The 27,160-nt window shown below is 48.0% G+C and overlaps 1 protein-coding gene across 2 annotated transcripts; it reads right to left on the bottom strand.

The window, feature by feature from the left end:
- Positions 1 to 258: 258 nt before the first annotated feature.
- LOC308572726 (protein kinase C and casein kinase II substrate protein 3-like) lies at positions 259 to 27,160 on the bottom strand. 2 transcript variants are annotated; one of them, XM_081169078.1, is made up of 10 exons: positions 26,834 to 27,160; positions 15,438 to 15,505; positions 14,519 to 14,675; positions 13,940 to 14,175; positions 13,409 to 13,570; positions 11,821 to 11,996; positions 10,972 to 11,092; positions 9,982 to 10,088; positions 2,923 to 3,017; positions 259 to 1,557 (listed from the first exon to the last, which is right to left on the bottom strand). In XM_081169078.1, exons 1-10 carry the CDS (start codon positions 26,871 to 26,873, stop codon positions 1,442 to 1,444), a joined length of 1,278 nt encoding a protein of 425 aa, XP_081025204.1. In that variant the 5' UTR covers positions 26,874 to 27,160; the 3' UTR covers positions 259 to 1,441. The 2 variants fall into 2 exon arrangements, with proteins under 2 accessions (XP_081025204.1, XP_081025205.1); XM_081169079.1 differs by lacking the exon at positions 26,834 to 27,160 and adding an exon at positions 25,526 to 25,683.

Raw genomic sequence — 27,160 nt, 5'->3', positions numbered from 1 at the left:
TGGATTGGGAGAGACAGCAAATAATGCGCCTCTCATAATCTGCCTGTCAGGCCCCCAGCCTCCCCTGTGGCTGTGGCTGGCTCCTGCAACACGGCTGCCACCAATTGTCCCTCCAGGTCATGGCTGCTCTTGCCCACCTGAATTGATCAGCTCCTAGCAAAGTAGAGTCACCCTCCAGAGCCCCCATCTCATGCCTCCATTTGAAGAAGGGGCCTTCAAGTTACTTTAAACAATATTACGAATGAAAAGGCACAGAGATTGCCACCATGCTTATTTCTTTTATTTTCCAAAACCTCCAGATGAGCTAAAACGTATTTTTAAAACATTCACTCTCATAAGCTCATCATATTTCTATCCCCCCTCTTTGTTATGCTTCTTTGGGTGGAGTCAGAGATAACGGCTTCTAGTCTGGTTGCTTCTTTCTTGCCCCCCCCTAAACAAACAAACAAACAAACAAACAAACAAACAGGAATCTAGGCAGGTGAAGGCAAGGCCAGTGTAGTAACGCTCAGTATAATATACTGTATGGCTGAAGCCACTTCTCCAGAGTCCACGTGGGATTTTTTTAAATCAGCAACCCTATGTTACGTGGTCCTCTCCCTCTGCCCTTCGTGACTCATTATGTGGCTGTTTTGTTTGATAATCATCTCAAGATCCCCAAAAAACATTTCCTCAAGAGACTCTAAGACGCCTTTCTTATTCTGATTTTCAGTCCATCCCGGGATTTCCAGAGGTGTTGTCAAGCCCTTGGGGGCAAAGTGCTCTCTGGCTCCACCATCCCAAGGAGAACTCAGAGGCACCTTGATTTCTTTGGCATGTGTGTGTCACTGACGCAAGGAGAGGGAGTGGTGGTATCTGCAGCTTGTGTAGGTGTTGTGCACGAGTTGTGCATGGTGTGCCATTCAGACCGGACGTGTGTGTCTGGTTATGGGTGTGTGCTTTGCGTTTGTTTTAAGGAATTTGTTCCCCACGTTTTATCCCAGGTGGCTTCCATTATCCTTACCTATTGGCAGAGCTACCCCACCCACCCAAAGTCAAATGCTGTTCTCCCCTGAATTGATTATTCAGATGGAGCATCAATGGGCTTATTTTGCATAATAATATAACTAGCTAGAGGGAGGGGCAGGAAGCTGTGTAGACCTCAGAAGCCCCACCCTACTCAAAGTTCCATGCAGCCCCACCTACCAGCCCACCCGGCTTCTGAGATTTCACCAGCATCACTCACATGTCTTTTCAGGGCATCTGTATGGACTGAAAGTTTTGCATCCATGTGGACTGAAAGTTGTATGATTATTAAAAATAAAGCAGTCTCTAAGGAAGCTGAATTTTGCACCACTTTGGGCTGGCAACATGGTGCGATCTCGGAAGTGCAGAATAAACATAGCCCTAATATTGGTGTATGGGTGCATGATTCCCTCCCCCCACCCCCTAACCCATCGAGTTAGCCCTGTATGGGCTCCACGTAGTTGGCGGGGTAGAGCCCCACACGTCCGCTGTCGGTCACCCCCTTGCACCAGCCCTGTTCGTCCTCATCTTCCAGCTTGGTAAGCAGCTCTCCTGAAACAGGAAAGAAAAAGACAGAGGAAACCTCAGAAATTATTAGGGATACTGGAAAAGGAGAGGGGCCACAATAATGGGCAAAGTTGACAAGCGAGGTCCAAGGCTGAGCTGTCAGCAGCAACCACCATGGGTGGCAGGCAATGTTTTGGGACATGGTGCTATGGCTTCTGGTTGGTCATGGCTTGTTAATGGCCAAGGGTGGCTGGCTGGTATTTTCTCAATGGGAGCTAATGGGTAAGAAATATCCAGAGATCTCTCGAGTGAAGGGGATGCTCCCACTCCGGGAGGCTCTGAAGCAAGGTGTATGTGCGCGCTTATGCATGTGCGTTTCTGAAGGAGCAAAACAGGCAGCTTTGGGACAGAGAGGGCTCCTCCAGATGACCTATTTAGTAAGCATTCATTCTGATTTGTCTGCACAAAGATTACACAGAGGTTAAGACTGCTTCCGGTCTTCACTGAACACTTCGTCTCAAATTTGTTTACGAGGCAGCTATATGACAATAAACATTATCCTGATTTGCCTGAGGGGTATTTACATGCTATCTCATGACTCATTTGTTTATTACACATTTTTTCAGTATGTTTCCCCATCACTTTCCTAACAGGAAGCGGAAAGTGGATTCATTTCTTCAGGGAGACAATGCTTTAAATGCACAAGGCTAACATTCTGGCATGCACTTGAATCCCTCCCACATAAATAGTGATGGTCTGGAGGCACCCAAGGCTGAGAGCTTGTCCCAGGCTACCAAGAAGCATCTAGGAGTGCAAGGGTGCCCCGTTCCCTCTCTCTCTAGAAATCTGATGCAGGGTAAGAGATCTGCTTTGGTGGCAGGAATGTGTATGCTTCTTGCCTTCACTTATGCTCAAATTGTATATCTGCAAATAAAGCAAATATTACAAAAGCACTATCAATCTCCAGGGCTCACGTTCCTCAAAGAAAGCCAAACCCAGCTGAGTGCAACCCCTGGAACTTCTCACTGTTTGGGAAAGTGAGGAGCAGGTACAGATACTGATGAGGAGGACAGGTAGAGGGAGACACCCAGACTCTGCAAAATTGGCCCTTGGGTCCAGACCACCATCAAAAGTCAGGACAGGATTATACCCATTTCCTCTTTGTCCTAAGCCATAGCTCAAAGGCTGAGCTGCTCCTTTGCATGTCCTAGGTTCAATCCCCAGCATCTCGTAGGACTGGGAAAGACTCCCTCTGTGAAACTCTGGAAAAGCAGCTTCCAGCCATTGTAGACAATATTGAGCTAGATGGAACAATGGTTTGACTCAATATAAGGCAGCTCCCTATGTTCCTGTAAAGCTGCCTTTGAAGGATGAAATGAGGCAGAGAAGTTGGGAGAAGACGACACTCACCTGCCTTGAAGCTCAGCTCATCTGCCTCTTGGCCGGTATAGTCGTACACTGCACGAACCCGCTGTCCCGACACTGGTGGGGGTGCTGGCTTTGCACTGTGGGAAGGGGTGAGAGTGTGAGTGGAACTATAGGCAAGCCCCTATTTTGCTTATGATCTACTGCTACATTTATATCCTCGAAGAAGAGGACAGGACATGGGGCTCTTTGGCATCTTCTCTGTGGTGGCCCCTAGGTTGTGGAATGGCCTTACCTCTGAGGTGTGTCTTATGCCATCACTACATGCTTTTCAAGGACTGGACAAGCAGACACATCTCTTTTCCCATACTTAAGGCTGAGTTGATGTCTGCCCTCCTCCTGTGTTGCCGCTGCACTGGTGTTTTGTTATACTGACTTTGGCTGTTTTTGTGTTGCTGTTTTTAATTTGCACATTGTGCTTATTTTAATTGTGTTGTTTTTAAGGGCTGTCTCGAAGTACAATCAATCGGTCAATCTTGACATTTTGTTTGATCTTCCTGGAGACATCCCCTGAATCTGTGCAGCAGCAGAAATCACCCTAGATTTGTAACTTCAAAAAATCGCAGGAGAGAGAAAAATGCATGATTTGGTGATCCTGTGCCTTAGAACTGTTAACTGTTTTTTTTTGGGGGGGTGCTGATTTGGGGGGTGATTGTTCTGATGACATTTGTGCAGCAGGAGTTCTGTTTTTTTAAAATGATATTTATTAAGCATTTTAAAATTACGGAAAAAACAAAAAGACAAAGAAGAAAAAAAACAAGGGAAAAACAAACAGCAGTCAAACAATACAAATCGATAAAAATCAAAAGCAAAAAGCAAAACCAAGACACATAACACATCAAAATCAAAAAACAAAAATAAACCACAAAAATTTAAAAACAGATCCAATATTCTCAAATCCTTAACTGTCATTACCTTATTTCATCGACCTCCTCACACCTCCCTTTTTTGTATTCTAGTTATTAATTATCACAGCAAATCCTTCCCATTTTTCATAATATTCTGTCATTAAATTACCTTAATCTATTTTAACCTTATCTTACTATAAAAAACCCTAAAACTTAAAACTTAAATCTTATTTATACCAATTTCTCATAACCATAACATATTCTTGCATAGTTCTTTTTAACATTTCTGCTAAAGCCAAATAATTTCGTTCCAACATTTTTCTAATACTCATTAATTTTACAAAACAATCCTAAATATTTTTTTAAAAAAACTTTCTTCCAATCTTCTTCCAACGTCTCTGTGCAGCAGGAGTTCTGGATATCTAAGGTTTGCTAGAAAAGTAACTTTGCAAGTGATTGAAACTGTTCAGATTCTGTGGGTGTATATTTAGGGGAAGGCAAGAAAGAATGTTTGATGACTGATGGTGAATGTCTTAAGTGAATATATCTCTTTCTCTAATGCAACTCTTAGTCAGAACTCCAATCTGTTTGCTTAACCAGTGATACTCATCACCTTTGGAATTTGCCAAGACAAATTCCCAAGGTAAACAGTTTGGATTGAGAAAGCATCTTTGTCTGCATAGGGCCTGGAGTGCTGGACTAGGATCAGGACTGAGCCACCACCATTGACACCAGCAATGAAGGATTCTAACTGCTATAAGCAGTGCTTTTTTTCTTTTCTTCGGGGGGTACTCAAGGGTACAGGCACCCGCTTTTTTTTTGGTTGTTAAAAGGTGTGGCACTTACTGTAACAACTTCATGGAGAGCACCGGCACCTATTTTTCTTGGGGAAGAAAGCACTGGCTATAAGGACTGAAGACTGTATTCCTGGATCTGATCTGAGGGGAAGAATTGCTTCTGTGGAAGGCCCACGCTTTATCATGAGCAAGAGACACTCAGAAACACCACTGACATCAGCAAGGAGATGCTCCTCTTAACGGCATTATAAGAACTGTAACGTTAAGCACTTGTGCTTGAGTTTGCTTTCTTTCCTCTCTCATATTCTGTTTTAAGGAAAAAAGAAGAGTGCCGTTGGATCAGGCCAAGGGCCTATCTAGTCCAGCATCCTGTTTTCACAGCGGCCAAGAAGACAGCAGTAGGAAACCCACAAGTAGGAGCTGAGCACAAGGACGCTCGCCTCTTCTGCGGTTTCCAGAAACTGGTGCTCAGAAGCATGACGGTCTCTGACTGTGGAGGGAGAGCACAGAGACAGCCTTCATGAATTTGTCCAATCCGCTTTTAAAGCCATCCAGGTTGGTGGCTGCCACTGGCCCCTGTGGGAGTGAGTTCCGTAGTTTGTCTATGTGCTGTGTGAAGAAGCACTTTCTTTTATTTGCTTATTTACTTGAATCTTCCAACATTCCGCTCCATTGGATGCCTAGGAGTTCTTGTGTCACCATCTCTCGAAACTAAAAAAAAGTCCCGAATGCTGTAACCTTTCCTCCTGGAGGAGTTGCTCCACTCCCATAGCCATTTTGCTTGCCCTCTTCTGAACCTTTTCCCAACTCTACAATATCATTTTCCATGTGTTTGATGTCTGATTAGATTGTAAGCCTGAGGGCAGGGACTGTTTTGACACTGGGTTTGTTTGTTTGTTTTTTTGCCATTCTGGGACAGGGTTTTTTTGGCTAACAAAGGGTGGGAGATAAATGCCATGTTTAAATACAGGGTTCAAATCCCCACTCAGTCATGCAGGTCACTGAGTGAGCTTGGGCCAATCATTGTCTCTCAGGCTAACCTACCTCACAAGGCTGTTGTAAGAATAAAATGTGGAGAGGAAGATCGGTGTATGGTACCTTGAGCTGTGGGAATAAATTTAGCAATGGATAGATAAATAACGAGAAAGTAGATGAATTCTCAAGGAAGTGTGGTGCTAACATTGCGTTGAAATTGAAGTCTGAGTGGGTTCTGAGAAGGAAAACAGTTTTGAAGATAGATTCTTCTTCTCTTACCAGTCCCTGTATCTTGGCAGCACCACTGGCAGGGTTAAATGAAGAGATTTGAGTTCTGATTTGCGACATCATTACAGGGAGCTATTCACTTGACATTCACTTCAGCATCGTCACCAACCCTTCTTCCTCACTGTCTCCATAACACCCACCCACACAATTGTCAACAGTTACACCACGGGTGTCAAACACAAGGCCCGCGGGCCAAATCCGGCCCGCCAGACCTTGTCATGTGGCCCGTGTAGCTGCCAGCCCGCTTCCCCCTGCGAGGCGGCGTGCTGTGGGCGGGGCTGGGGGGCTGGAAGGCGGATGGTGGAGAAAGCGAAGGCGCTCCCTTCCCGCGCCGTTACACGGCCGGCCTGAGAGAAAATTTCTGAGGCGGCGGCGGCCTTCGTCCAGGGTCGGGGGGCCATAGCGGGACTTTGCCCTCCCGGTGGCCTGGAGCATCTGGAGCTGGGGCGGCGGAGTCGTCGCCGTCACTTCTTCTCCTTCTCCTCCGAGGAGGAGGCGGGCGAAGCGGCCAGGGCGGCTGGCGGGAGCGTGGCGGCGGGGGCCGTGCTGCAGATGGGCATGGTGGAGTGGGGCCGAGGAGGGGTGCCTTCGCCCTCGGAGCCCGACGCCCGGGAGGGCCCGCCGAGAGCGGGAGACAGCGGAGGTGCAGGCGGTGCGGCGAAAAGGAGGAAGGCGGAGGGGAAGGCAGGCCAGCAGCCTTGCTCCGCCGGAGGCGCCCCGACGCTGACGCCGCGTTTCCCTCACGAGGAGACGGGCAAGGAGGTTGCAGAGCAGCCGCCGCCGCCTCGCCTGGGCCAAAGGGATGGCGCACCGCCTGCGAGGTGAGTCGCCGCCCGGCCGGGCCCTTCTGTCGCCCTTCCCGGCTCGCATCTCTCCTGTTTCACCTTATTACTTTTATGTTACTCGCAAGTCTTCTGCTCTGAAGACAGATGCAAATAATCCGTTCAGCTCCTCTGCAATCTCCTTTCCCACCTTTAGCACACCTTGTTGGCTAAAGGCTCTACCACAGACATGTCCAAAGTCCATTTCGGGGGTCTAATCCAGCCCCTTCGGCAGTTTATGGGGTAAAATCCTCACAAAACCCCTCAACAACTTCAACCCTAAAAAAAAAAAGCTCAACAATTTCAATCCTAAAAAAAGCGCAACAACTTTGGTTGGCCCTCACGGCCCTTCACTTCATCAAATCTGGCCCTCCTTGAAAAAAGTTTGGGCACCCCTGAGTTACACGATCCCTTGCGGAGTTGCATTTCTAGTGTACCTTAAACATCCAAAACCCTGACTGAAGAAAGTCAACAGAACAATTTCCCCGCAAATCAGTAAACAGTTCCCAAGAGGCAATAAACAGCCACAAACAGATAAGCTGCCCTCTCAAAGGATGCATTTGCCTGCCTGGCTGTTTCTCCTGGGGTTTCCTGAAGCTCTGGATCGGGGGTGATTCCTCTTGCTGCTTCAAGGCATATCTCCAGGGAAGATTAAAGAAACCTTCCAGTCATCTTGTATCTCTATGGCAAGCTATGGCCTTTCCTGCCTTTCACTAGGCTGAGATTGCTGCCCTGGTATTTGGGGAAATACCATACCCTCCAAGTGTCCCGATTTTCCAGGGACAGTCCCCAGGAATTACAGAAGCTGTCCTGGCTTCTGATTTGATCCCAGAATGTCCCTATTTCCCCTGCCAGTGCTGCCACCACCGAGCTTGGGAAGGAGGATGATCGGGAGCTTGTCCCAAGTGACGGTGGCAGCGAGGGAACATCCTGTTGCCTCTCTATGACTTTTGCTGCTGCTGGCCTCCTTCTTTGGGTAGCTCGTAGCAGCTGGTGGAGAGGAGGCAAGAAGGAGGAGCTTCCACCACCAAGGCCCAGCCCTGTGTGACGCGATGGCTCTGAGGGGCAGGCAGAGGGCAGGGCCGCCCAGGGCAGGATGAAAGTAGGAGTAGAGCAGAACTCAAGGAGTCTTGAATTTTTTTTTATAAAAAAAACACTTTATGCATTTCTCCACCTGTGCATTTGTAACTGAATGCAAATATTGCAAATTGCTATAAGCCCCCAAAAACTACTAAGGAAGCAAAATCTGGGTGAGTGATGTGGCCCTGGAACTTCTCACTGTTTGGAAAAGCGGGGCAAGTGAAATAGTAGAAATGTTTAATAGCAACTAGAGAAGGACAGATCAGCCTATTTCTTCTCAAAATTTGGAGAAGAACTGAAGACACTTGATAATTGTGATCTGATCAACATATAAGTTTGGGAGAGAGAAATTAAGTCCTAAAAAGTAAGGGGAAATGTCTGTGCGTGTTATGGAGGGAATGCCTACGGGTGGCATGCCTGCGGATTTTCCTCCTCTAAAAACTACGTGCGTGTTATGGTCAGGTGCGTGTTATAGAGCGAAAAATACGGTATATGCTGCCCGTCTGACTGGGTTGCCCCAGCCACTCTGGGCGGCTTCCAACAAATTATAAAGCCACAGTAAAACGTCAGACAGCATAATAGTAATAATAATAATAATTTATCCTCCATCCCTAAAATCAATGCTACAATTTTATAATACATTATCAACGCCAAGCATCACTTCTCCCTCTAGTGATGGTCCAGGGTACGGGAAGCTATATAACAGTTGCTGGTAGCTTCTATACACAATGCTTTAAAGCAGGGGTCAGCAGCCTTTTTCAGCCGTGGGCTGGTCCACCATCCCTCAGACCATGTGGTGGGCCAGACTATATTTTGGGGGGGAAATATGAACAAATTCCTGTGCCCTACAAATAACCCAGAGAGGCATTTTAAATAAAAGCACACATTGGATGATTCCTGGTGCTAGAACTGTGAGGAAGAATTCCCCCCCCCCCGGTCTACTTTCTCCACACCTTGAATCGTTTTATACATCTCTGTCATGTTTCCCTCGCTTGCTCTCTTTTTGTCTGAACTAAAGAGCCCTGGATGCTGTAAGCTTTCCTCATGGAAGGAATGTGATCATTTTGGCAGCCCTCTTCTGCTTTGATCTCCTGGTTATTTGTGCCAACAGGAGAGTGATGTTAACATGGAACAGCACATGGAAGAGAGCTGTGTTGTTGTTGTTTTTTAAAAAGCAAATGCCTCCCATCTGACCTCTGTTTACATTCTCGTATCAGATCAATTTAAGCTTTGTGCACTCAAAAAATAAATAAAAATGCCTTCTGCATGGACAGATTATGAGATGCTCTAAAGGACCAGTCATCCAAGCATCTTTCAGGGCCAGGCAGACAAGTGTGCCCTGCGGCCAAAGGAATCCTGGTCTTCCAAGAAACCCTTTGTCAACAGCCACTAACTTTGAGGCAGTGTGCACACTCCTGTTTACTCTGCATCCAGCAGTTTGGAAAGTAGCGTACACATGATGACATTAGCCACAACCCATATTTGTGCTGCCATTTCTAATGAAATGCTGTGCTTTGAGGTCTTCCCCTCCAAACCAACTTTGATCAGAATGGAGAAAAAGAACAGCCTAGCTGCATTTTAAGCTGGTAATGTGCACATACGCAGCCAAAGAAAGACTAAGTCTGTACTAGGACTCATTCAGTCCCAGGACTTGTTTCCAGTGCCCATTACAGTGTTATACCACTGTGCATAATATCCCTCTTTATGGATTAATATCCCTCCCTATGACTCACCAAGTCGTGGATGGAGACCAGGCGGCCCCTCAGATTTTGCTGGACTAGAGCTCCCACCATCCCTGACTGTGGGCTGTGCTAGCTGCGGTTGATGGGAGTTGGAGCCAAACAACATTAAGGTGGAGCTGCTGTGTCTGGTTGTTTCTTGCTGCTATCCCTACAGTCTGTAAAGCCATGCTTTAGTAAAGCTGTATTAAACTAGGGGTACTAAAGCGCACATACAAAATGCCCCCAAATTGCATGGATGGACACACTGGGTGAATTGCATGGATGGACACACACCATATATTTAAAGCACATTTTGGGCACATTCCCACCACTGCAAAGAATCCTGGGAACTGCTGCTGACCCCTCACAGCAATTCCTACCGCCCTTGATGAACTATAGATCCCAGGATGCTTTATGGCAGGGGAATGTGCTTTGAATGTACGGTGTATACTCAGCCTCAGTTTCCAGCTGCTTCCTCCCATACCTCTTGTGATTGGGAGCGGGGATGACTCACCTGCTCTGGGAGGGGGTGATGCTGCGGAGTGTGGCTTTCTCTGGTTCTTTGGCTTTCTGGACTTTCTGGACTTTCACCTGTGGCCGCTCCTGGTCAGGGCTCCACGCCTGAATGGCAGGGGATGAGGGGAGGGAAGAGAAAAGCGTTAGGAAGCTTCATTTGCTGAGAGCTGAACTCAAGTGGTAGAGACCATTAGCTAAGCTGTACAAAAACCTGCAGAGAGATGGGGGGGGGGACATTTTGCCGGACCAAAGGCAGTGTTTGCATTGCTCACCATGTGAAACTAATGCTCAGGAGGTCATATGATGTGTGTTATAAAAAAAAGCTCGTAGTTAACCTTGAAACAGAGGTGAATCATAGAAGTCATATTTTCTTTTTAAAGCTAGATTCTGAGGTAAGGACTTACAATCTGAGCCTTAAATCTAAGCTGTTTTTAATTCTTCCTCAGTTTCCCGCTTCCCCCCTAATCCCAGTGTGGACATTGCTTTATGGTACAGACCCTGTAGTCATAAGAAGAATGGGATGTTAAATATAAACAATCACATAGCCCACCTTCCCCTCCCAACTCAAAGAGTTTTGTTAATCTGTCAAAAGAGGGACAAAACCTGAAGCGAAATACAGGTTGGTGGTTGCTGCTAATAAGTCTGAGATGCCTCCCTGGCCACTGGCTGAATTGTTGTAATGTCATGTTGAATGTTCAAAGACATTCTAACTGCTCACAAGTAAACTGTCAGCCCAAGGGGCCTGAGGACAAAAAAGAGCTTTTTGTTCTGTGCGGAAAGGAGCACCCAGAGAACTGAAGAAGGCTAAATTTAGAATCAGGCAAGAAGCAGAACAAGTTTTTCTAGAGACTGTTATGGGCTTGAACTTGCATCAGATATAATCTGGGGCAGTTTCTCCCTGTGCCTAAATGCTGCCTAGAGATGGAAGTGCCTCTGAGAATATGCAGAGCACCCTTATCTCACCATTAAGGAAGGGAGAGGTCCCCACCTCGAACTGTGGCCAGTTCATAGGCATCCCCGGTCCGTGTCGATTACGCCACCATTTCAGGTCATCCTGGTCATTTATGTCCTCAATGGCTTGGTGCAAATCAGTATAAACAGCTTGGATGCTAAAGGAAAGGAGGGAAATCATCAGGAAGGAGTGTCAGGTGGCATAGAACTCTCCCCCCAAAACACACACGCACAACATCCAATCTACACCGCTTTCTTCACTCTGCCTTCACACTTAGTGTGATGCATGGCACTGGGAGAAGTCTTCTGATTTGGGGAACACAATCCACCATAAGCTCTAGTCTGAAATGCAAGATTTCCTTGGAAATGAGCACTCTGAATTGGAAATATACCTCTGGATACCACTCAGGCACACAGAGGAAGCTCTGAGACTCCCTCTAATGGTCAAAGGTGCCTCTGCAATCTCTGCCCCCTCCCCAACTGGGAAAAGCTGCTTCTGGTGATATTAGGAGCATGAACATTTTAAAAGCTCTGCTGCATCAGGCCACGGGTCCACGAAGCCCAGAAACTTGTTTCAATGGATCCCATCAGAAATGACTCTCAGGTGACCGTTCTGTGCTGCTTTGAAAAGTGTCACTTAGGCCTCAGTTAACCCTCCCCCAGGCGTGCCAACTCTAGGGGGCTAAAGGCACCTCGGCCCCCTCAATATTTGTTTTAAGGGGGCCAGAGGGCCCTGATCTTGAGGCGGCCCTTCATGCAATGCACATCACACATTGCAGGTCCGAAAGTTGGCTCCTCTCGAGTGCTCAGCCTCCATTGCCACACATGTGCTGCACGCCGGGCCTCAACCTTGGGGGCAACCTGGTGCCTCTGCCCTCTCCCACACCTGGGGTCAGCAGTGACATCGAGGCGTCGATGTAGGGCGAGGAAGGCCCCCTTGAGGAAGGCGATGCGTCTCTGCTCCTGCGCCTGCCCCTGCTCAAAAACGGACTCCATTTCCTCCATGTAGCGTGGGCTGCAGCGGTCGAGCTCTTGCAGGGCCTTCTCATAGCGCTCGCGCACCTGTTGTAAGGGGTCAAGGGTCAAAAAGAGGCATGTGCCTAACAGTCCTCCCCCCTGGGATATGAGCTGCCCCCCCCCCCACTTCCAAGAAGCATGGAGGCAGAAAATACAATCTAAAGGCCTGTCCTTCAAAGACAAATGCCCATCTAATGCAACATTGCTTCTCAGAGAAGCCAGTATAGGATGATGGGTGTAACACACTCCCCACTTGGGCATACCAGCAATCAGAGTCCCACACTGGCTCCAACAGTGAAAGTAGAGTATAGCTTTTGTGGTTAGTAGTACACAGACATAGATCATCACCATGCTCAAGGAAAACAGTGAGGCAAAAAGTTGGTGGACTTTCATCAGAGCTAATGGAGGGGCCTGGCAGCCCCATCTCTCCCTCTGATATAGCCTAGTGGACTGGCTCTTCGCATCCCTTCCCAAATAATCCCTCTGTGGCTGATGGCAGTCCCGTGCTAGGTGACACGTTTTTCAAAGGCACTACTCATGTCAATAAAAAGCATCATCTAAGAAAAACACAACACAAAGCATCACATTCCTGTGGGTGTTGACACACTGGCTTCTATGTGCTTTCCTTTTTTCTTTTTGAAAAATGCACGTACACAGTAGTATCATAAGGAAATAAGGTTGCCAACTTCTTCCTTTTTTTACCAGCTTCTATGTGTCTTACAGCAGCTTGTTCTGCAGATATTAGCATGCGATCATGATCATCTCTGTGCACTGAAAACTTTCACCTAATGGTTTATGCAGAGTTATGATTTCTTCTATCGAAGGCACAAGAACAGGGTAGGCTGATTATTATTTTTTCTGGTCAAATGGCAATTCTATGAGATAATAAGATGGCTAGACCCAGAGAGCCAGGAGCTGCTAGGACTAACAGGTAGATACAACACGGGGGGGGGGGGGGGAATGCAGCAACCATGGGTGCCAGTGTGCCAGCCAGCACCTCTTATGGCACCCACAAACAGGTCTCAGTAAATAGCCCCTCAAAAATTCACAATGCATGACAGAACCTTTGCTCTTCCTGCTCAGTTCCTGTTTGCACTGACCAATCCTACGTTGAACACATAAAGATGCCCCCATTTCATTAGATGTCAGGACTGGACACTCATCAGCCTTTCTGTTCTGAACAGAGGAGAGGGGCAAAGAGAAGGCAGGCCTGTATCATTATGTGGTCCCGTTTCTCTTTCTGTTCTTTTAGATATGGCAGCCATTTTGTGCTATGCCACGGCAGCCATTTTGTGACTGATGCCCACAAACACTCCAAACGTCAGAAAGACTGAGGACTCTGCTTATAACCAAGCCCCAGGCAACGTATCAGCAAGTGTGTCTAGTGTGCCTGGCAGTTCCACTGACCCATATTTATTAGCCTTTGGGCCCATAAAGAAAGTAGGGAAGAATCCCACCTTGTTGGCTTCTTGGCTGCAACGCTGGTGTTCCTCCCTCAAGGCCCGCTGTCGTTCTTGGGGCAGCTCAGAACCCGGTGCGGCCTTGACTGCATTTTCCCGTAGGGCTGCAATGTGTTCTTTGCGACAGGCCTTGTGGTATAAAGACTTGGTCTTCTCGACCTGGATGGGCCAGTCAAGGGTAGGCAGGAGAGAGGGAAGGAAAATAATAGTGAGTGGTCTGTCAAAGTGTGTCGAGATATACCAGCCTTCACTCATCTCTGCCTTTTGGTCACCCTCCTCCTACTCGCCAACTTCAGCTTCCACCTCTGATTCTGGACTTCTCCTGCCACAGACTCTCCCAGCTCACTAAGTCCTGTTGCCTCTTCAGCTTCCAACACCTCCTCTTCCCCCTCAGAGCACTCATCATCATCTCACCACCACTCCCTGGGCTCTGAGCCTTCTTCTCTCGGTGGTTCCCCAACTGGTTCCTCCCACCGTTCCTCTGCGCCCAACCAGTCCATGACATCCAGGGGGCCAAGTCTCCCCTACCTTCTTGAGCTTCTTGGTCCAGGGTTTCTGTGCCCGCTGGAAGCCGCTTTCCAGCTCACAGGCCTCCTTGAAGCCCCCAAAAAGCTTGCGGTGATAGGAGTCGTGTTGCCAACCCCGGATGCGCCCGGCATCCTCGGAGACCAGAGCCCTTTGCATATCCATGTGCAAGCGGCTCAGTCGCTCCGAAGCCCCCAGGAAGGCTTGCCAGGCCCGGAGCAAGGAGCCGTACACTGGACCTGCAGGGAGGGAGAGGTGATGCCCAGATTTCATAGTTTGCCCCTGAGGATAGCTAGCCCACAAAACCAGCAGATCCCCCTCAATCCTGAGCATCTAAAAATCATGCAACTGTCCTGTTTCTTTTGGGAGTGCAAGTAGAACCATAGAACTGTAGAATTGGAAGGGATTCTGAGGGTCATATGGTGCAGGAACCTCAACTAAAAATTTGGTATGGTTTGCATTAATTCTTGTTTCCCAAAACAATACACAAAGAAAAACACAGCTGTCCTTTGAAAGTTGCACTGCTTTGAATTTTGCAACACGGTTCTCCTCTTAAATAATGTGTGATGCCTAACAACTCACTTGCATCCACAAGGGGGCGCCACTTGCGAGTCCACTCCTCCATCTGCAAGGCATAGCTGCGCTCAATCTTTGCCCGATCCTGGAAACAGGCCACAATCTGGTCGCAGACGCGATAGCCATCATCCAAGCGCTTGACTGTGCTGTGATAGTGATTGGGCTGCAGGAGAGCAGAAGGGAGAGAGACTGATAGGGAGGGAGCAATCACAGCATGAACAGGGTATGGTGCATCCTCAAACCTACACATTTATCAGAGTCACAAGGACTTCTGTACCTAAGGACTTGGGGAAGGGCCATGATTCAGTGTCAAGAGCATCCACTTTCCATGCCAAAAATCCCATGTTCAATCCCAGCAGCGTGTAGGACTGGGAAAAGCTCTTGCCTGAACTCCTAAAGAACTGCTGTCAGTCAATGTATCAGTGTAGACAACACTGAATTGCTGTTGTTTATTAAATTTGTATACTGCCCTATAACTGTAGATCTCAGGGCAGTTCGCAACATAAAATTACAATCTAAAAAACAAAAAATACATACTAACATAAAAACAGAGACAACCCAATAATCCCCAGATGGACCAAAGGCTTGGCACTGTATAAGGCAGCTTCTCACTTTCCTAATTTAGCTAACCAAACCTTATCTCTTTTCCTTAAAAAAAGTGAGCCTTAATTCTGCTCTAGACCACTAGACTAGGAATAGAGAGACAGTGGCCAACCCAGTCTAAGGTAGAGCTGGTTTCAGGTAACAGAAAATCCTTGGGCCAGGCAAATATATATAAATGAAACCAATGACTGAACACCCATACAATCTTGACTCCGTTGACTTAGTCCAAATGAACGTCTTTGAGAAATCTGCCTCCATCATGCCCATGAGATCTCCTTCCTCTCCCAACTATTTGACCCTGCCCCTGTTTTCATCCACTCACCATCCAGAAGCTGCTAGTTGTAGGCTCATCTGCAGCCACCTCACTGTATATCACAGACATGGTGTCACCTGTAGAGGAAAAAGGTGTCATAGGTCAAGGTGCACAGCCAAAAGCATCAAATAAATAACATCATATGGATGAAACCCCACTTCCTGGCTTCTGTCTCTTTGTCACATTTCCGTGTGACCAAGAACAGCAATCAGGGTGGGACATGCTCAGTTCTCAGTATCCGTCAGGGAATTTTATGGAACAGGCTGCAGGTAAGACATAGGCTGTGTACATACTGTACATACCATACATTTAAAGCACATTCCCCCAAGAATCCTGGGAACTGTAATTGGTTAAGGGTGCTGAGAACTGTAGCACTGTGAGGGGTAAACTACAGTTCCCAGGATTCTTGGGGTGGGTGTGTTTTAAATGTATGGTGCATATGCAGCCATAGTTGGGGGACATCCTTAGACCGTGGATCCCACTGACTGAAATATGATCCTTTCCACTGGCGATTCTGAGGACTGAAGCACTGAGGCAGCTGGGAAATATTAGACCCTGGACTTAATACCCTGCTTTAGACAGCCATCTGCATTACTTCATTTGCAAAGCACTCAGTTAACACCACCATCCCATGCTTTATAACTGTTTATGTATTACAGTGGTACCCCACAAGACGAATGCCTCGCAAGACGGAAAACCCGCAAGACGAAAGGGTTTTCTGTTTTGGAGGCGCTTCGCAAGACGAATTTCCCTATGGGCTTGCATCGCAAGACGAAAGCCCATAGGGAAATGCTGGCGGTCGGGAGCAAAGACTTTCGCCCACAGCCGGCCTTCAGAAGAGGACCTCTTCTGAAGGCTGGCGGGGGGCAAAAGTCTTTGCTCCCCCCCGCCTGCCTTCCCCCCCGCCTGCCCCGGGCGATCTTAAAATGCTGGCGGGCGGGAGCGAAGCGTTCGCTGCCGACCCCCAGCATTTTGAAATCTCCAAGGGACAGCAGAGAAGTCTCTGTCCCGGGGAGATTTTAAAATGCTGGGGGTCGGGAGCGAAGCGTTAGCTGCCGACCCCCAGCATTTTAAAATCTCCCCCTGTCCCGGGGAGATTTTAAAATGCTGGGGGTCGGGAGCGTTCGCTGCCGACCCCCAGCATTTTAAAACGCTGTTCCGAAGGGGGAAGGGGGGGCGGGAACAGCTGCCCCATCCGCCCCACTTCGGAACGCTGTTCCGAAGGGGGGCGGGAACAGCTGCCCCATCCGCCCCACTTCGGAACGCTGTTCCGAAGGGGGGAGGGGGGGCGGGAACAGCTGCCCCACCCGCCCCACTTCGGAACGCTGTTCCGAAGTGGGGAGGGGGGGGCGGGAACAGCTGCCCCACCCGCCCCACTTCGGAACGCTGTTCCGAAGGGGGGCGGGGGGGCGGGAACAGCTGCCCCATCCGCCCCACTTCGGAAAGCTGTTCCGAAGTGGGGCGGGGGGGCGGGGACACCTGCCCCAGCCGCCCCACTTCGGAAAGCTGTTCCGAAGTGGGGCGGGGGGCGGGAACACCTTCTGAAGGCGGGCAGGGGGCGAAAGTCTTTGTCCCCCCTGCCTGCCTTCCCAGGGGCTTTTAAATCGCCCCGGACAGCGGAGAAGTCCTCCGCTGGCCGGGGCGATTTAAAAATGCCGCCCGCCAGCATTTTAAGATCGCCCAGGACAGCGGAGAAGTCCTCCGCTGTCCCAGGGTTTTTTAAAATGCTGGGGGTGGGAAGAAAAGCCCTTGTCCCCCCCCCCAGCCTTCAGAAGAGGTCCGGGGACAGACTGTCCCCGGACCTGGTCTGAAGGCGGTTTCCCTAGGAACGCATTAATTGATTTTCAATGCATTCCTATGGGAAACCGTGCATCGCAAGACGAAAAAACCGCAAGACGAAGAGACTTGCGGAACGAATTAATTTCGTCTTGCGAGGCACCACTGTACTGATATGCTGGGGCAAGAAGCAGTTTGCCCACCTTGGTTTTTTTTACTCTGTGCATGTGCAGTTTCACATTTTAAATCACAGCAGCATCATAACTACAGGAATAAAATGGAGTTTGCATCTGCTGCCCTGAGGCTAGGTTGGGAATTTATGAACTGCACCCTGCTTCCTTCACTTCATTCAGGTATAAAGCAAGGTGGAAGGACCAGCAATAAGGAAAACTATTGCGAATGGAACATAATCCTTTCCCTGAGGACAGCTACACCCATTTTTGCCAAGGGCAGGCGTGGTTAACCTGTGACCCCACAATGGTTTTGGACTCCCAACTTCCATCAACTCCAGCCCACGTGGCCAATGATCAGGGATGATGGGAGTTGTAGTCCCAGAAACATCTGCTGGGGCCACAGGTTCCCCACTCTTTACCTCGGGCAATGATACACCTTAGGACTTGTAGCCAGGGTGTGGCCAGTGGGGTGCAGTACCTCACTTGAAGAGGGTTCTGTGAATCATATTTATGGGTCTGGACAATTTTTATTCCAAGAGAAGTCAGTTTTTATTCACCCTATTGCTTCAAGCTGTGCAGTATTAGTATCTGTAATAGAAGAGCATAGCATAAGCGCCGCGTGCAGCAGGTCCCAGGTTCAATCTCCAGGTAAAAAGAACAGGTGGCAGGAAAAGGCCACTATCTGTGATCCTGGGCAGCCAGTGGCCTGACTCAGTATAAGGCAGCTTCATGTGATGTGTTAAAAAACACAATTAAGTCAGCAGCAGATGGTGCCGCCACCTCCACCCTGCCAGTGGTAATAGTCCAAATTCCACCCACATGACCTGCCCACCTATGATTCCCTGTCCTGACTCAGGATGTGTTATTCCAGAAGATCACAACCATCATTTCCAAGCTTTTGCCATTGGGGGGGTGGAGATTCCCTTTAGCTATTATGACTGTGCTCATGGCAGGGGATATGGGATCCCTTAAGGAAATTACTATTAAGGAAAGCACAGCGTTCATCATGAAGGCTTTGGGACGTAAACATTACCCTCCCCCTTCTTTTTTTGCAGCTTAGCTGATGCTAAGAATTTGACAATGTTAAGAAGCAGGCAGATTCTACAGCTTGGCACAGGGATTGTAGAAGTTGCTTAGGAAGGAATTACTGATTGATTTTCCATTCATGTCTTTGAGGCCCCTTCCAAGAAATGTGGCAGCCCCACCTAGCGGGGAAGGGTGGCTAAAGCCTTGGCTTAAATAAGCACGGCTGATTTGGTTTCTTCCAAAACTAAACTAGTTCTAATCCAAGCAATGAAAATCGCATACATGGCCACAACAAAAAACAACAACTCCTCAGTGTTCTGTAACCCCTTTTCAGCATCATCCCTCTGCAATACTTTGCCCGTTAAATATATTAGCATCCTAATCCCAGTATTTGTGTATAGGCATAGCAGAGCACCTCCAGTTTCTGCCTTTCTGAGCAGTATTGAGTTGCTGAATTAGCATGTATCAAATAGGAAATTAACAATGCAGTGAGCTTAAGTCATGGCCAGCACTGCCCTCTTCCCACTTTGTTGCTCACAGGGTAGATGAGCCTACAGCAAAGCACAGGACTGTCGGCTGACCTCCATCTTTAGGTTGTGCACACACAATATGTTATTCAAGAATCACAATATTTTATTCTAGAATCAGTGGGAAACAAGTACCTGTTCTTTTCTACACAGTAAATGCACAGTCAAGATCTATTGTGGGGTTTTTTTGTTTCGGTCCTGAAAAGTAGCACTTCTTGAGGAACCGGCTTCATTCTAAAAACAAACGCTCACTGCAGCTTGATTCTGCATTGCCCTGCAGTGTGTCCATATGAAAACAGATGTAAGTGGTCCTGGCAATGAAACCCAATGATGTTGTGGGTGGAATTATACAGAGATTGCATCCACCACATCCTTTGCCATTCGCCCGGGGGAAGTGCAGGGAGGAAAAGGCATGGGTAACCTAATCAAGAAAAGGAATTTCAAATGTGGGTCAAGCAAGCAGACTCACCCTTGTAGACAACAAGTTCTAGAATCAATCTAAACCGAAAGCAGCATGTTGAGGATGAGCATGCATGATTCAAGATAGTTTTATGGGTTTTTTTTAAGACGTTTTCTTGCTTCAGATGGGTTACTGTGTATGCAGCCTTAATGGGCAAATCTGCACTTATACATACATAAATATGCACTTATACATATAGAGCATGTTCAAATCTGATGCAAATTTGTGTAATTAGCCTGTGCCAAGTCTTTTAAGTGCCATCTATTCCGGGGTGGGGCGGGGAGGAGGAAACAGACCTTCTTGACTTATTGGTAGAGGGGAGGAAGCTGTTTGCACAGAAAGCTCCTTTGGGCTCTCTTGATCTGTTTGAACACAGTGGCAGTGTGCACAGGCGCCTGACTCAAATTTGCATCACATTTGCACATGCTAATGTAAAAGGGCAGATTCGCTGGTGGGTGGCCAACGGCCTTGTGCTTTGCTGCGTGTACAGCTGCCTGGTAAGCAACAAAGTGGGAAGGGGCAGCAGATCTACGGATTGAGTGCGAGGGGAGCTCAGCACAAAGAGCCCCTAACTGCACCCTTTTGGACAATTTAAAGGGAAAACCAAGGGCCTTCATTTTCTCTCTGTAAAATGAGAGGCAAAATGCTAGCTGAGGAGTAGCAGCTAACCTTGCTGCTACAATTCCCATTTCCCTATTGTTCCCAAAGGACACTGTTGGGTTTTGTGTGTGTGGCTTTGCTTGGCTGCCTGTTGTGTGTCCCTCCCTCTACACACACACACACACACACACACACACACACACACACACACACACAGTTCCCAAATAGCCTGCCAAGGGATTTTGGAATGCATCCCTTGAAGAAGAAGGGGGGGAAGGACTGATTCGCTGACGGCACTTTTGTCTTTAACTGCGAATGGAAAAGCAATTTCAAAGGAGGGGGGTGTAGGATGGAGAGGCTGCAGATGGTTGAGGGGGGAACGGACAGACATGTGTTTGCAGTTAGCTGGGACCGCAGGCAGGAGAATAAATGGCAGATTGCAGAGGAAGGCAGCCCGGGCGCCACATTGTTTGAGGCATAGATTTGTAAGGGAGAGGCGGCCTCAGAGGAGCAAATCCATGAGGTGCTATGTTTAGGGAACTGCACCCTCCCCCCAAAAGTTTGAAAGTGATCTTGCCTGCCCTCCAATCACAAACATTGGCTTTTAATATTGAGGCTTATCACAAATACTAATCAGGGGTGCAAGACCTGGCAAAACTTAGGAGCTGCTGAGATTTTCTAGGAGACAGATGGGAGTACTGAAACCTGCTCTCTGACCCAAGGTGCTATCTCATTTTTTGACACTAGACACAACTAGGTGTGTCACACAATACCAGAGGGCAGATCTGAAGCAATGTTCTGCTAATTTTTTTGTGCCCTCCACTGCTGTCTTTAGCTGCTTTGAAGAAGAGGAAAACGAGTACTTTGCTGAAACAGCCCTCTAAAACACACATGGGAACTTAAGCTCATGGCAAGCATCACCCTGCCTAGAAACCAAGCAGGTACCTGTCACATGGGACATCAGCTGACCTCTCTGTGGGGCTCTGAGGAGCTGGACAGGGAACTTGCTGGACTTCTGGCCCTCCACTCTTGGCTCACTTGGGTTCCTTGGCCGTGGTGGGGCAGGCCTCTGAGGGTGCACAAGTGGGATAGGTTATGAGGCCATCAGTCGACAGCAAGGGAGGCCCAGTGATGAGGGAAGGATGAGGAGTCCAACTCAGATGCTGCCCAGCAGGGTTGGGCTAACAGTAGCAGGGTGGGTTGGCGGGTGGTTTGTTCACATGAGTTGTTGGGAGAAGGGGTGGGCCAAAAGAGCTGGTAGGCCTATTCAAGAACCAAGCCATAGGTCTGTGCTATGCTCTTCTTGACTTGTTCAGTTGTACCTTGGGTTCAAACTGGGGACCCAGTGCTTGTAAAGTGTGAGTTGCTCCACCCAGCTAAAGCTCCTCTTGCAGCCCTCCTAGTATCTATGATCATGAGGTTGAAGTGTCTGATTCCTGTGCTGCTGTAGCTGAGTGGTTTAAAGAACTGCTCTGTGGCAACTCCGGCATTGGTTTCAGCCAGAAGGCTCTTTTGCCCCCAATGTGACTTTAAAAAAGAGGTATGCAAAAGTGGAGAGAGGCTATCATAGGCTGCCCCCTTCCCTCTCAGTCCAAGTGCAGCTGAACCTCTTGTCTCCTGCTTCCCAGTCCCCTCCACTGTGCCTAAGGGCGTAAGAGCCCTGCTGGATTGGACCACGGGCAGATCTCACTCCCACAAGCAGGCCAGGAGCGCAGCAGCACTCTCCTGTTGTTGTTCTCCAGCAACTGGCATGCATTCAGAGATTCAGAGATGCACTGTATATTCATTCAGAGGCACATGCTCTGCCTCCACAGCAGTGGCGTAGCGTGGGTTGTCAGCACCCGGGGCAAGGAAAGTAATTTGCGCCCCCTAACCCGTGGATTTGCGCCCCCTAACCCTAACCCCCAGGTGTTGCGCCCGGTGCGGCCGGCACCCCCTGCACCCCCCACGCTACGCCACTGCTCCACGCTCATAGGCAGTAATGCTTCTGAATCTCAGTTGCTGGAAACCACAGGAGGAGGGGAGAGGGCTCTTGTGGTCGGGTCCTGTTTGATGTTTTCCCACAGGCATCTGGGTGGCCACTGTGGATGCTGGACTAGATGGGCCAGTTGCCTGATCCCACAGGCTCTAATGTTCTTATGGCCATTATGTCTAGTAGCCATTAATAGTCTTATCCTCCACGAGCTTCTCTAATTGCTTTAAAGCCAAAGGTGGTCATCGCCAAATCTTGTAATAACAAATCCCTCCATCCAGCTTTGCATTGGGTGTGAAGAAATCCTTCATTTTGTCTCTCCTGAATCTCCCACCATTCAGCCATGGGATGATCCTGCATTATAGTATTACAAAAGAGAAACTTATACGCAATTTTATAACTCAGTAACATCTACCATGCTCCTCTTTACTTGCCTATTTTGTAAACTAAAGAAGAGCAAACGTTGTCACCCCTCCTCACAGGGGAGTTTTGCTGGCCTCTTTGTGACGCTTTCTAAATTGCTCAATATTCTTTTCAATGGGCAGCAATCAGAACTGTATGCAGTGGGCACTTACGGACAGCTGCAATTTTCAAGTGGGATTTCAATCACATACTGGCAAATTCAGATTGCGTAATTATAGTTGACTGGTGGGAAACCTTGTGCAAGAAACCTGCTTCCCTGGCCCCACACAAAGGGTGGGATGACGCTTGCTTCAACACAACGTTGTCTTAGCCTCCCTGCAAACAAATCTGAGTGAATTCTCAACAAACAGGTTGTTGTGGAAGCACCCAGTATTTAAAGTGTGGCTGTTCTATAGACTTGTATAGAGGCATTACAATATAGGCAGTATTCAATCCCTTTTTAATTATTCCCCAGCATGGAAGATACCTTTTTCACAGCTGCCTGCTGCACCTTGGTACAAGCTGTTTCCAGATTATCTGTTTACTGGACATTCATCCTAACTTTGGCTATTTATTGAACATTCGTTCTGATTGGTTTGGAGGGAGCTGGTGTCAAGCAACTGTGCCCCCCCCATTCTCAATAAATTTTCTCATCACTTTCCATATTGCAAAAAGTCTGTTGTTCTTGGGAAGCAGGTTTGTTGCACGAGGCCCCCAACTAAGTTGTTGTTGTTGTTGTTGTTACACAACCTGAATTTGTCAGTTTGGGACTAACTCCTACTGGAAAAAAACAGTAACAATCTGGAAGCACCCAACATTTTTTCATTGAATTATTCTCTACGACCCCAAGAAACTTGTCCTGATCCATGACTTCCAACTCTGATCCCAGCAGTGTATATGTGGATTCCCAGCCCGCAGCCCAGTGCACATGACTTTACACTTACTGAACTGCACATGCCACTGAATTTCCCATTCATCCATTTTAGAGACATCCTTTCTGTTTTTACCACCCTAAATGATTGAGTGTTGTCAGCAGGTGCAGTCTTCCTCCATCAATGCATTTCCATGCCAAGAAAGTCTGCATCTGTTGAACTGCTACCATGCTGCAATGCAGCTGTTCAAGGTGCAGGGTGGAATTGGCATATTTGTAAGTACTAGACACTACTGGATATTCTCAATTTTAAGCACAACAGCTCTGAAGAATCCTTTATCTTCAGAGTTTTGTCTTGCTGAACCTATTCCTACCTCAGGCCCCCTTATCAAGCTGGTGGGAGGGCAAGTGGGGGGGGGATACACTTCCTCCGTCCTCCCTTCCCCATGGCCTCTAATACACTAAACTTTTCTTCCCCTCCCAGCACTGGGATCCAGCTCTGCGATTTCATTTCATCTTGGCTCCAGCTGGTTTTTCCACATGCCGAAAGAAAGCCCAGGAAAAATATAGAGGAGGATAGGAGGAAGGCCCAGCTGGAGTTGGCGGGAGCAGGCCTGAGGAGGACGGCTTGGGGTATGTTGTAAGGAAACAGGCCCTCCTCCGCTGGCTTCACCGGCTTGTGTTTCCATCCAAGAAAGAGAAGAATGGGAAAGAAAGACGAAAAATGGGCAAAACTGCCAGATTGTGGCTGTCTCGCTCCTTCCCCACAGGAGGGTAGGGGTGGGCGGGCAGTCTGCAGGGGCCGCCATATCAGTCCAGGCCAGGTTTCCTAAATCAGTGTCCACCCACCCATTTCCCCCCAGATTGTTCCGAACGCCTGAATGATCAAATTGGGGGATAGCTGGCATCCCAACAGGGACGACCGAACAGTCCAGGATGCTTTTCATGTGCCTGATCCAGTCCAGCTCAAGTTAGTCACGGCTAACTCGTTCCATTGGTTTTGATGGGCCCGAGTCACATAACTAATGTTCAGTTGTTCCCCTTGCAAACCCCCTGCCAAAAAAATTAACAGCTTTCCAAATAGCTGCCTTCCAGGCACCTGCTACATCTCAAAAGTTCTCCACAGCCACTGTCCCCGCCCCCACCCCCCAAAAAACAAGCATCCAGCTCCTCCAATGTTATAATCTCTGTGTTGTGAACTGCCCTGTGATCTTTGGATAAAGGGCAGTATACAGATTTAATAAATAGATAGTAAGTAAGTAAGTAAATAAATAAATAAATAAGCCCCCACTAAACCAAACTGCATAGAACTATTAAACAGTGACCAACACTCCACAGATTTGAGTTTCTCCAAACCACCACGAACATTTTTTAGCTGTCCTCTTGAAAACTACACATTTTGTGCAAAGAAGTCCCAGACACCTTTTTAGTTCTTTCTTTCTTTCTTTCTTTCTTTCTTTCTTTCTTTCTTTCTTTCTTTCTTTTTGGTACCTTACATGGTCCTTGAGAAACCCAGAGATTATCTCTCATTGCGCCCTCACTCTTGGCCCCACCAGGACCTCCCTCCACAAATGGAGCCAACACATTATCTAGGCCTACTTATATCCCCAAATGTCAACTTTCGCAAGTGGACTGAGGTTTATGTGTGTGTTAATGAAATCCACAAGCCTCACCCTGCTACCAGAACTATAGCTCATAGTATCACAAGCGCCAAACCCAACCCGCACAATATCCGCCACAAGCTTCTATGCTGGGCTATCTCTCGGCGTAACCTACCTCACGGGGTGCTGTGAGGATGAAAAGGGCAGGGGAGAGAACCATGTACCTGAGCTCCCTGGAAGAAAGGGCTGGAGATAAAACGTTCAATAAATACAATGTAATAAATGCTACAATCCTACAGCTGCCCATTGGGTCTGCAGCTGCAGATACTCAGTCTTTATATCCTCTTTAAATGAGGTCTACTGTCCCCGTCCCCGTCCCCCCCCCAAAAAAATCCCAGTTGGTTCTCTCCTGCAAAACAGGCCTGTTTTTGACAGACTGGGAACAATTCCTAGGGAGCTGATTGCATTGCATACATATCTTAGGGATGTATATGAATTCTCATGGGACCCTCACCTACAGCATTCCCATAACGCCATTTCTCTCTAGAACACCCGCTGCCTTTCCTTGCAGTTTTGCTCACCCTATGGCACCCGCCAACTTAATTTTTATGTCCCCTCCCCTCTTTATTTTTCCTCCCCAAACACCCACGGAGCAATCCTGCTTCCTATTGGGAATAAAGGGAACTTACCCTGGGGAGGGGCCCCCATCCTGCCTCTCTCCCTGTCCACTCTCTCTGTCCCAAAGCAACAGATGGTGTCCAGGCAGCTCGGCAGGGAGTGGGATGGTGGAGGGGAGAGGAGAGTAAATTGGGGAGTGTGCCAGGGGAGGACTTAGCTGTGCCACTCTCCCCTCTGTTGCTGTCTCTCTCACATTCCCTTGCTTACTAGTTCTCCATCCGTGCCTGCCACACTCACTAATTCATAGCACCTCCCTCTAGCTAACACTCTCCATCTCAGCCACCTCATCTTACTGTTTATTCATCCATCTCCACTCTTATTCCCTACTAATATCTAACCTAATCTCCATTCTTCTTCCTTCCTTTTGATCTATCCATCCTCCCATGCCCAAAGACATATTTTCTTATTTCATTATCATCCCCGTGCCTCAGTTCTGTGTGCGCTTACTCAGAAGTAAGTGCAGCCGAGTTCAGTGGGAATGTACCACCAAATAAGTACAAACAAAATACCCTTGTGGTGCCTTACAGACTAACCAATTTAATTGCGTCTTATGCCGCAATAATAAATCTGTCAAGTCTTCAAAGTGCCACGAGGCTCTTTTTTGTTTCAGCTGCAGCAGTGCTCACATAGCTACCGCTCTGGGATTTGTCTCAAAAAAGTATGCATGATCCAGCAAAGACACACGTCCACAATTGCTCCAGATAAACTAGCGTGTGCCACGTTCTCCCAGCTTGTGAAAATATGATTTAAATCATAAACAATTGTATAATGCCTATTAATTCTTCATCCTAATCCTGCATAAGGTTTGCCATTCATTTCTTTCAAACACTCAGGGGATCTTCCTAAGTATCAGTTACAGCTGCTGTACTTTTCAAAACCAAATTTATTCTTTTTCCTATAGTATATTATGGCTGCACGGACAAATGGTTGTGCTCATGGTGAATTTGAGGTCCAAGCAAGCTTGCCTTCTTTACCTCATTAATCGTAACAAAAAAATGCCATGAGGCTGATTTGTGACTATTCCTCTTTTTCCCAATGACAAAAACGGACACTGAGAACTAGTGCCTTGGTAACAAGGAAAGATTTGAACCCAGTGCACTATTTAGCAGCCTGCATCGATTCTCTCCACATAGCACACATATCATTTTACTCTCATTCACTCCTTCCAGATTCCCCTCAGCCTTTCTCCCACTTTCTTCTCTCCATCAAGTGAATTCCCCGTTTTCCCATTTCACACTCAGTTCTTTCTTTCTCTTGCACCCATCCCACCTCGGAGGCTGCTCCCTTGCCATTCGCACACACCAGTTTGATTAACTCACCCTTTCCCCCTTTCTCCTTCTCTCCTGCTTTTTCTTTCATGCCGCCGCCTCCAGTCCGCAAGAACCCAGATCTGGAAAGGGGGTCGTTGCTGGTGGAAGATGGATTTAGGCCTGGAAAAATTCCTGGCTGGGGAATGTCAAACTTCAGAGGGGAAGAGGGGGAGAACTTCTGAGGCACATGTTCAGGTTAACCCTTTGCTGCTAAGCCATCGCTTCTAACTCAAACGTATCTCACAGTCCCACAGCGCTGGGGGTACTGCCGTAGGTAAGCTCATAGAGCAGTCTTCCCTGCACAGTAGTGTCCCGGGCAGGCAGAAAGTTGTTTCC

This window comes from Podarcis bocagei (assembly GCF_964188305.1).
Source record: "Podarcis bocagei genome assembly, chromosome: 13".
NCBI lineage: Eukaryota > Metazoa > Chordata > Lepidosauria > Squamata > Lacertidae > Podarcis > Podarcis bocagei.
The sequence above is the reverse complement of the archived record's forward strand: the minus strand, read 5'-3'. Positions and strand labels throughout refer to the sequence as shown.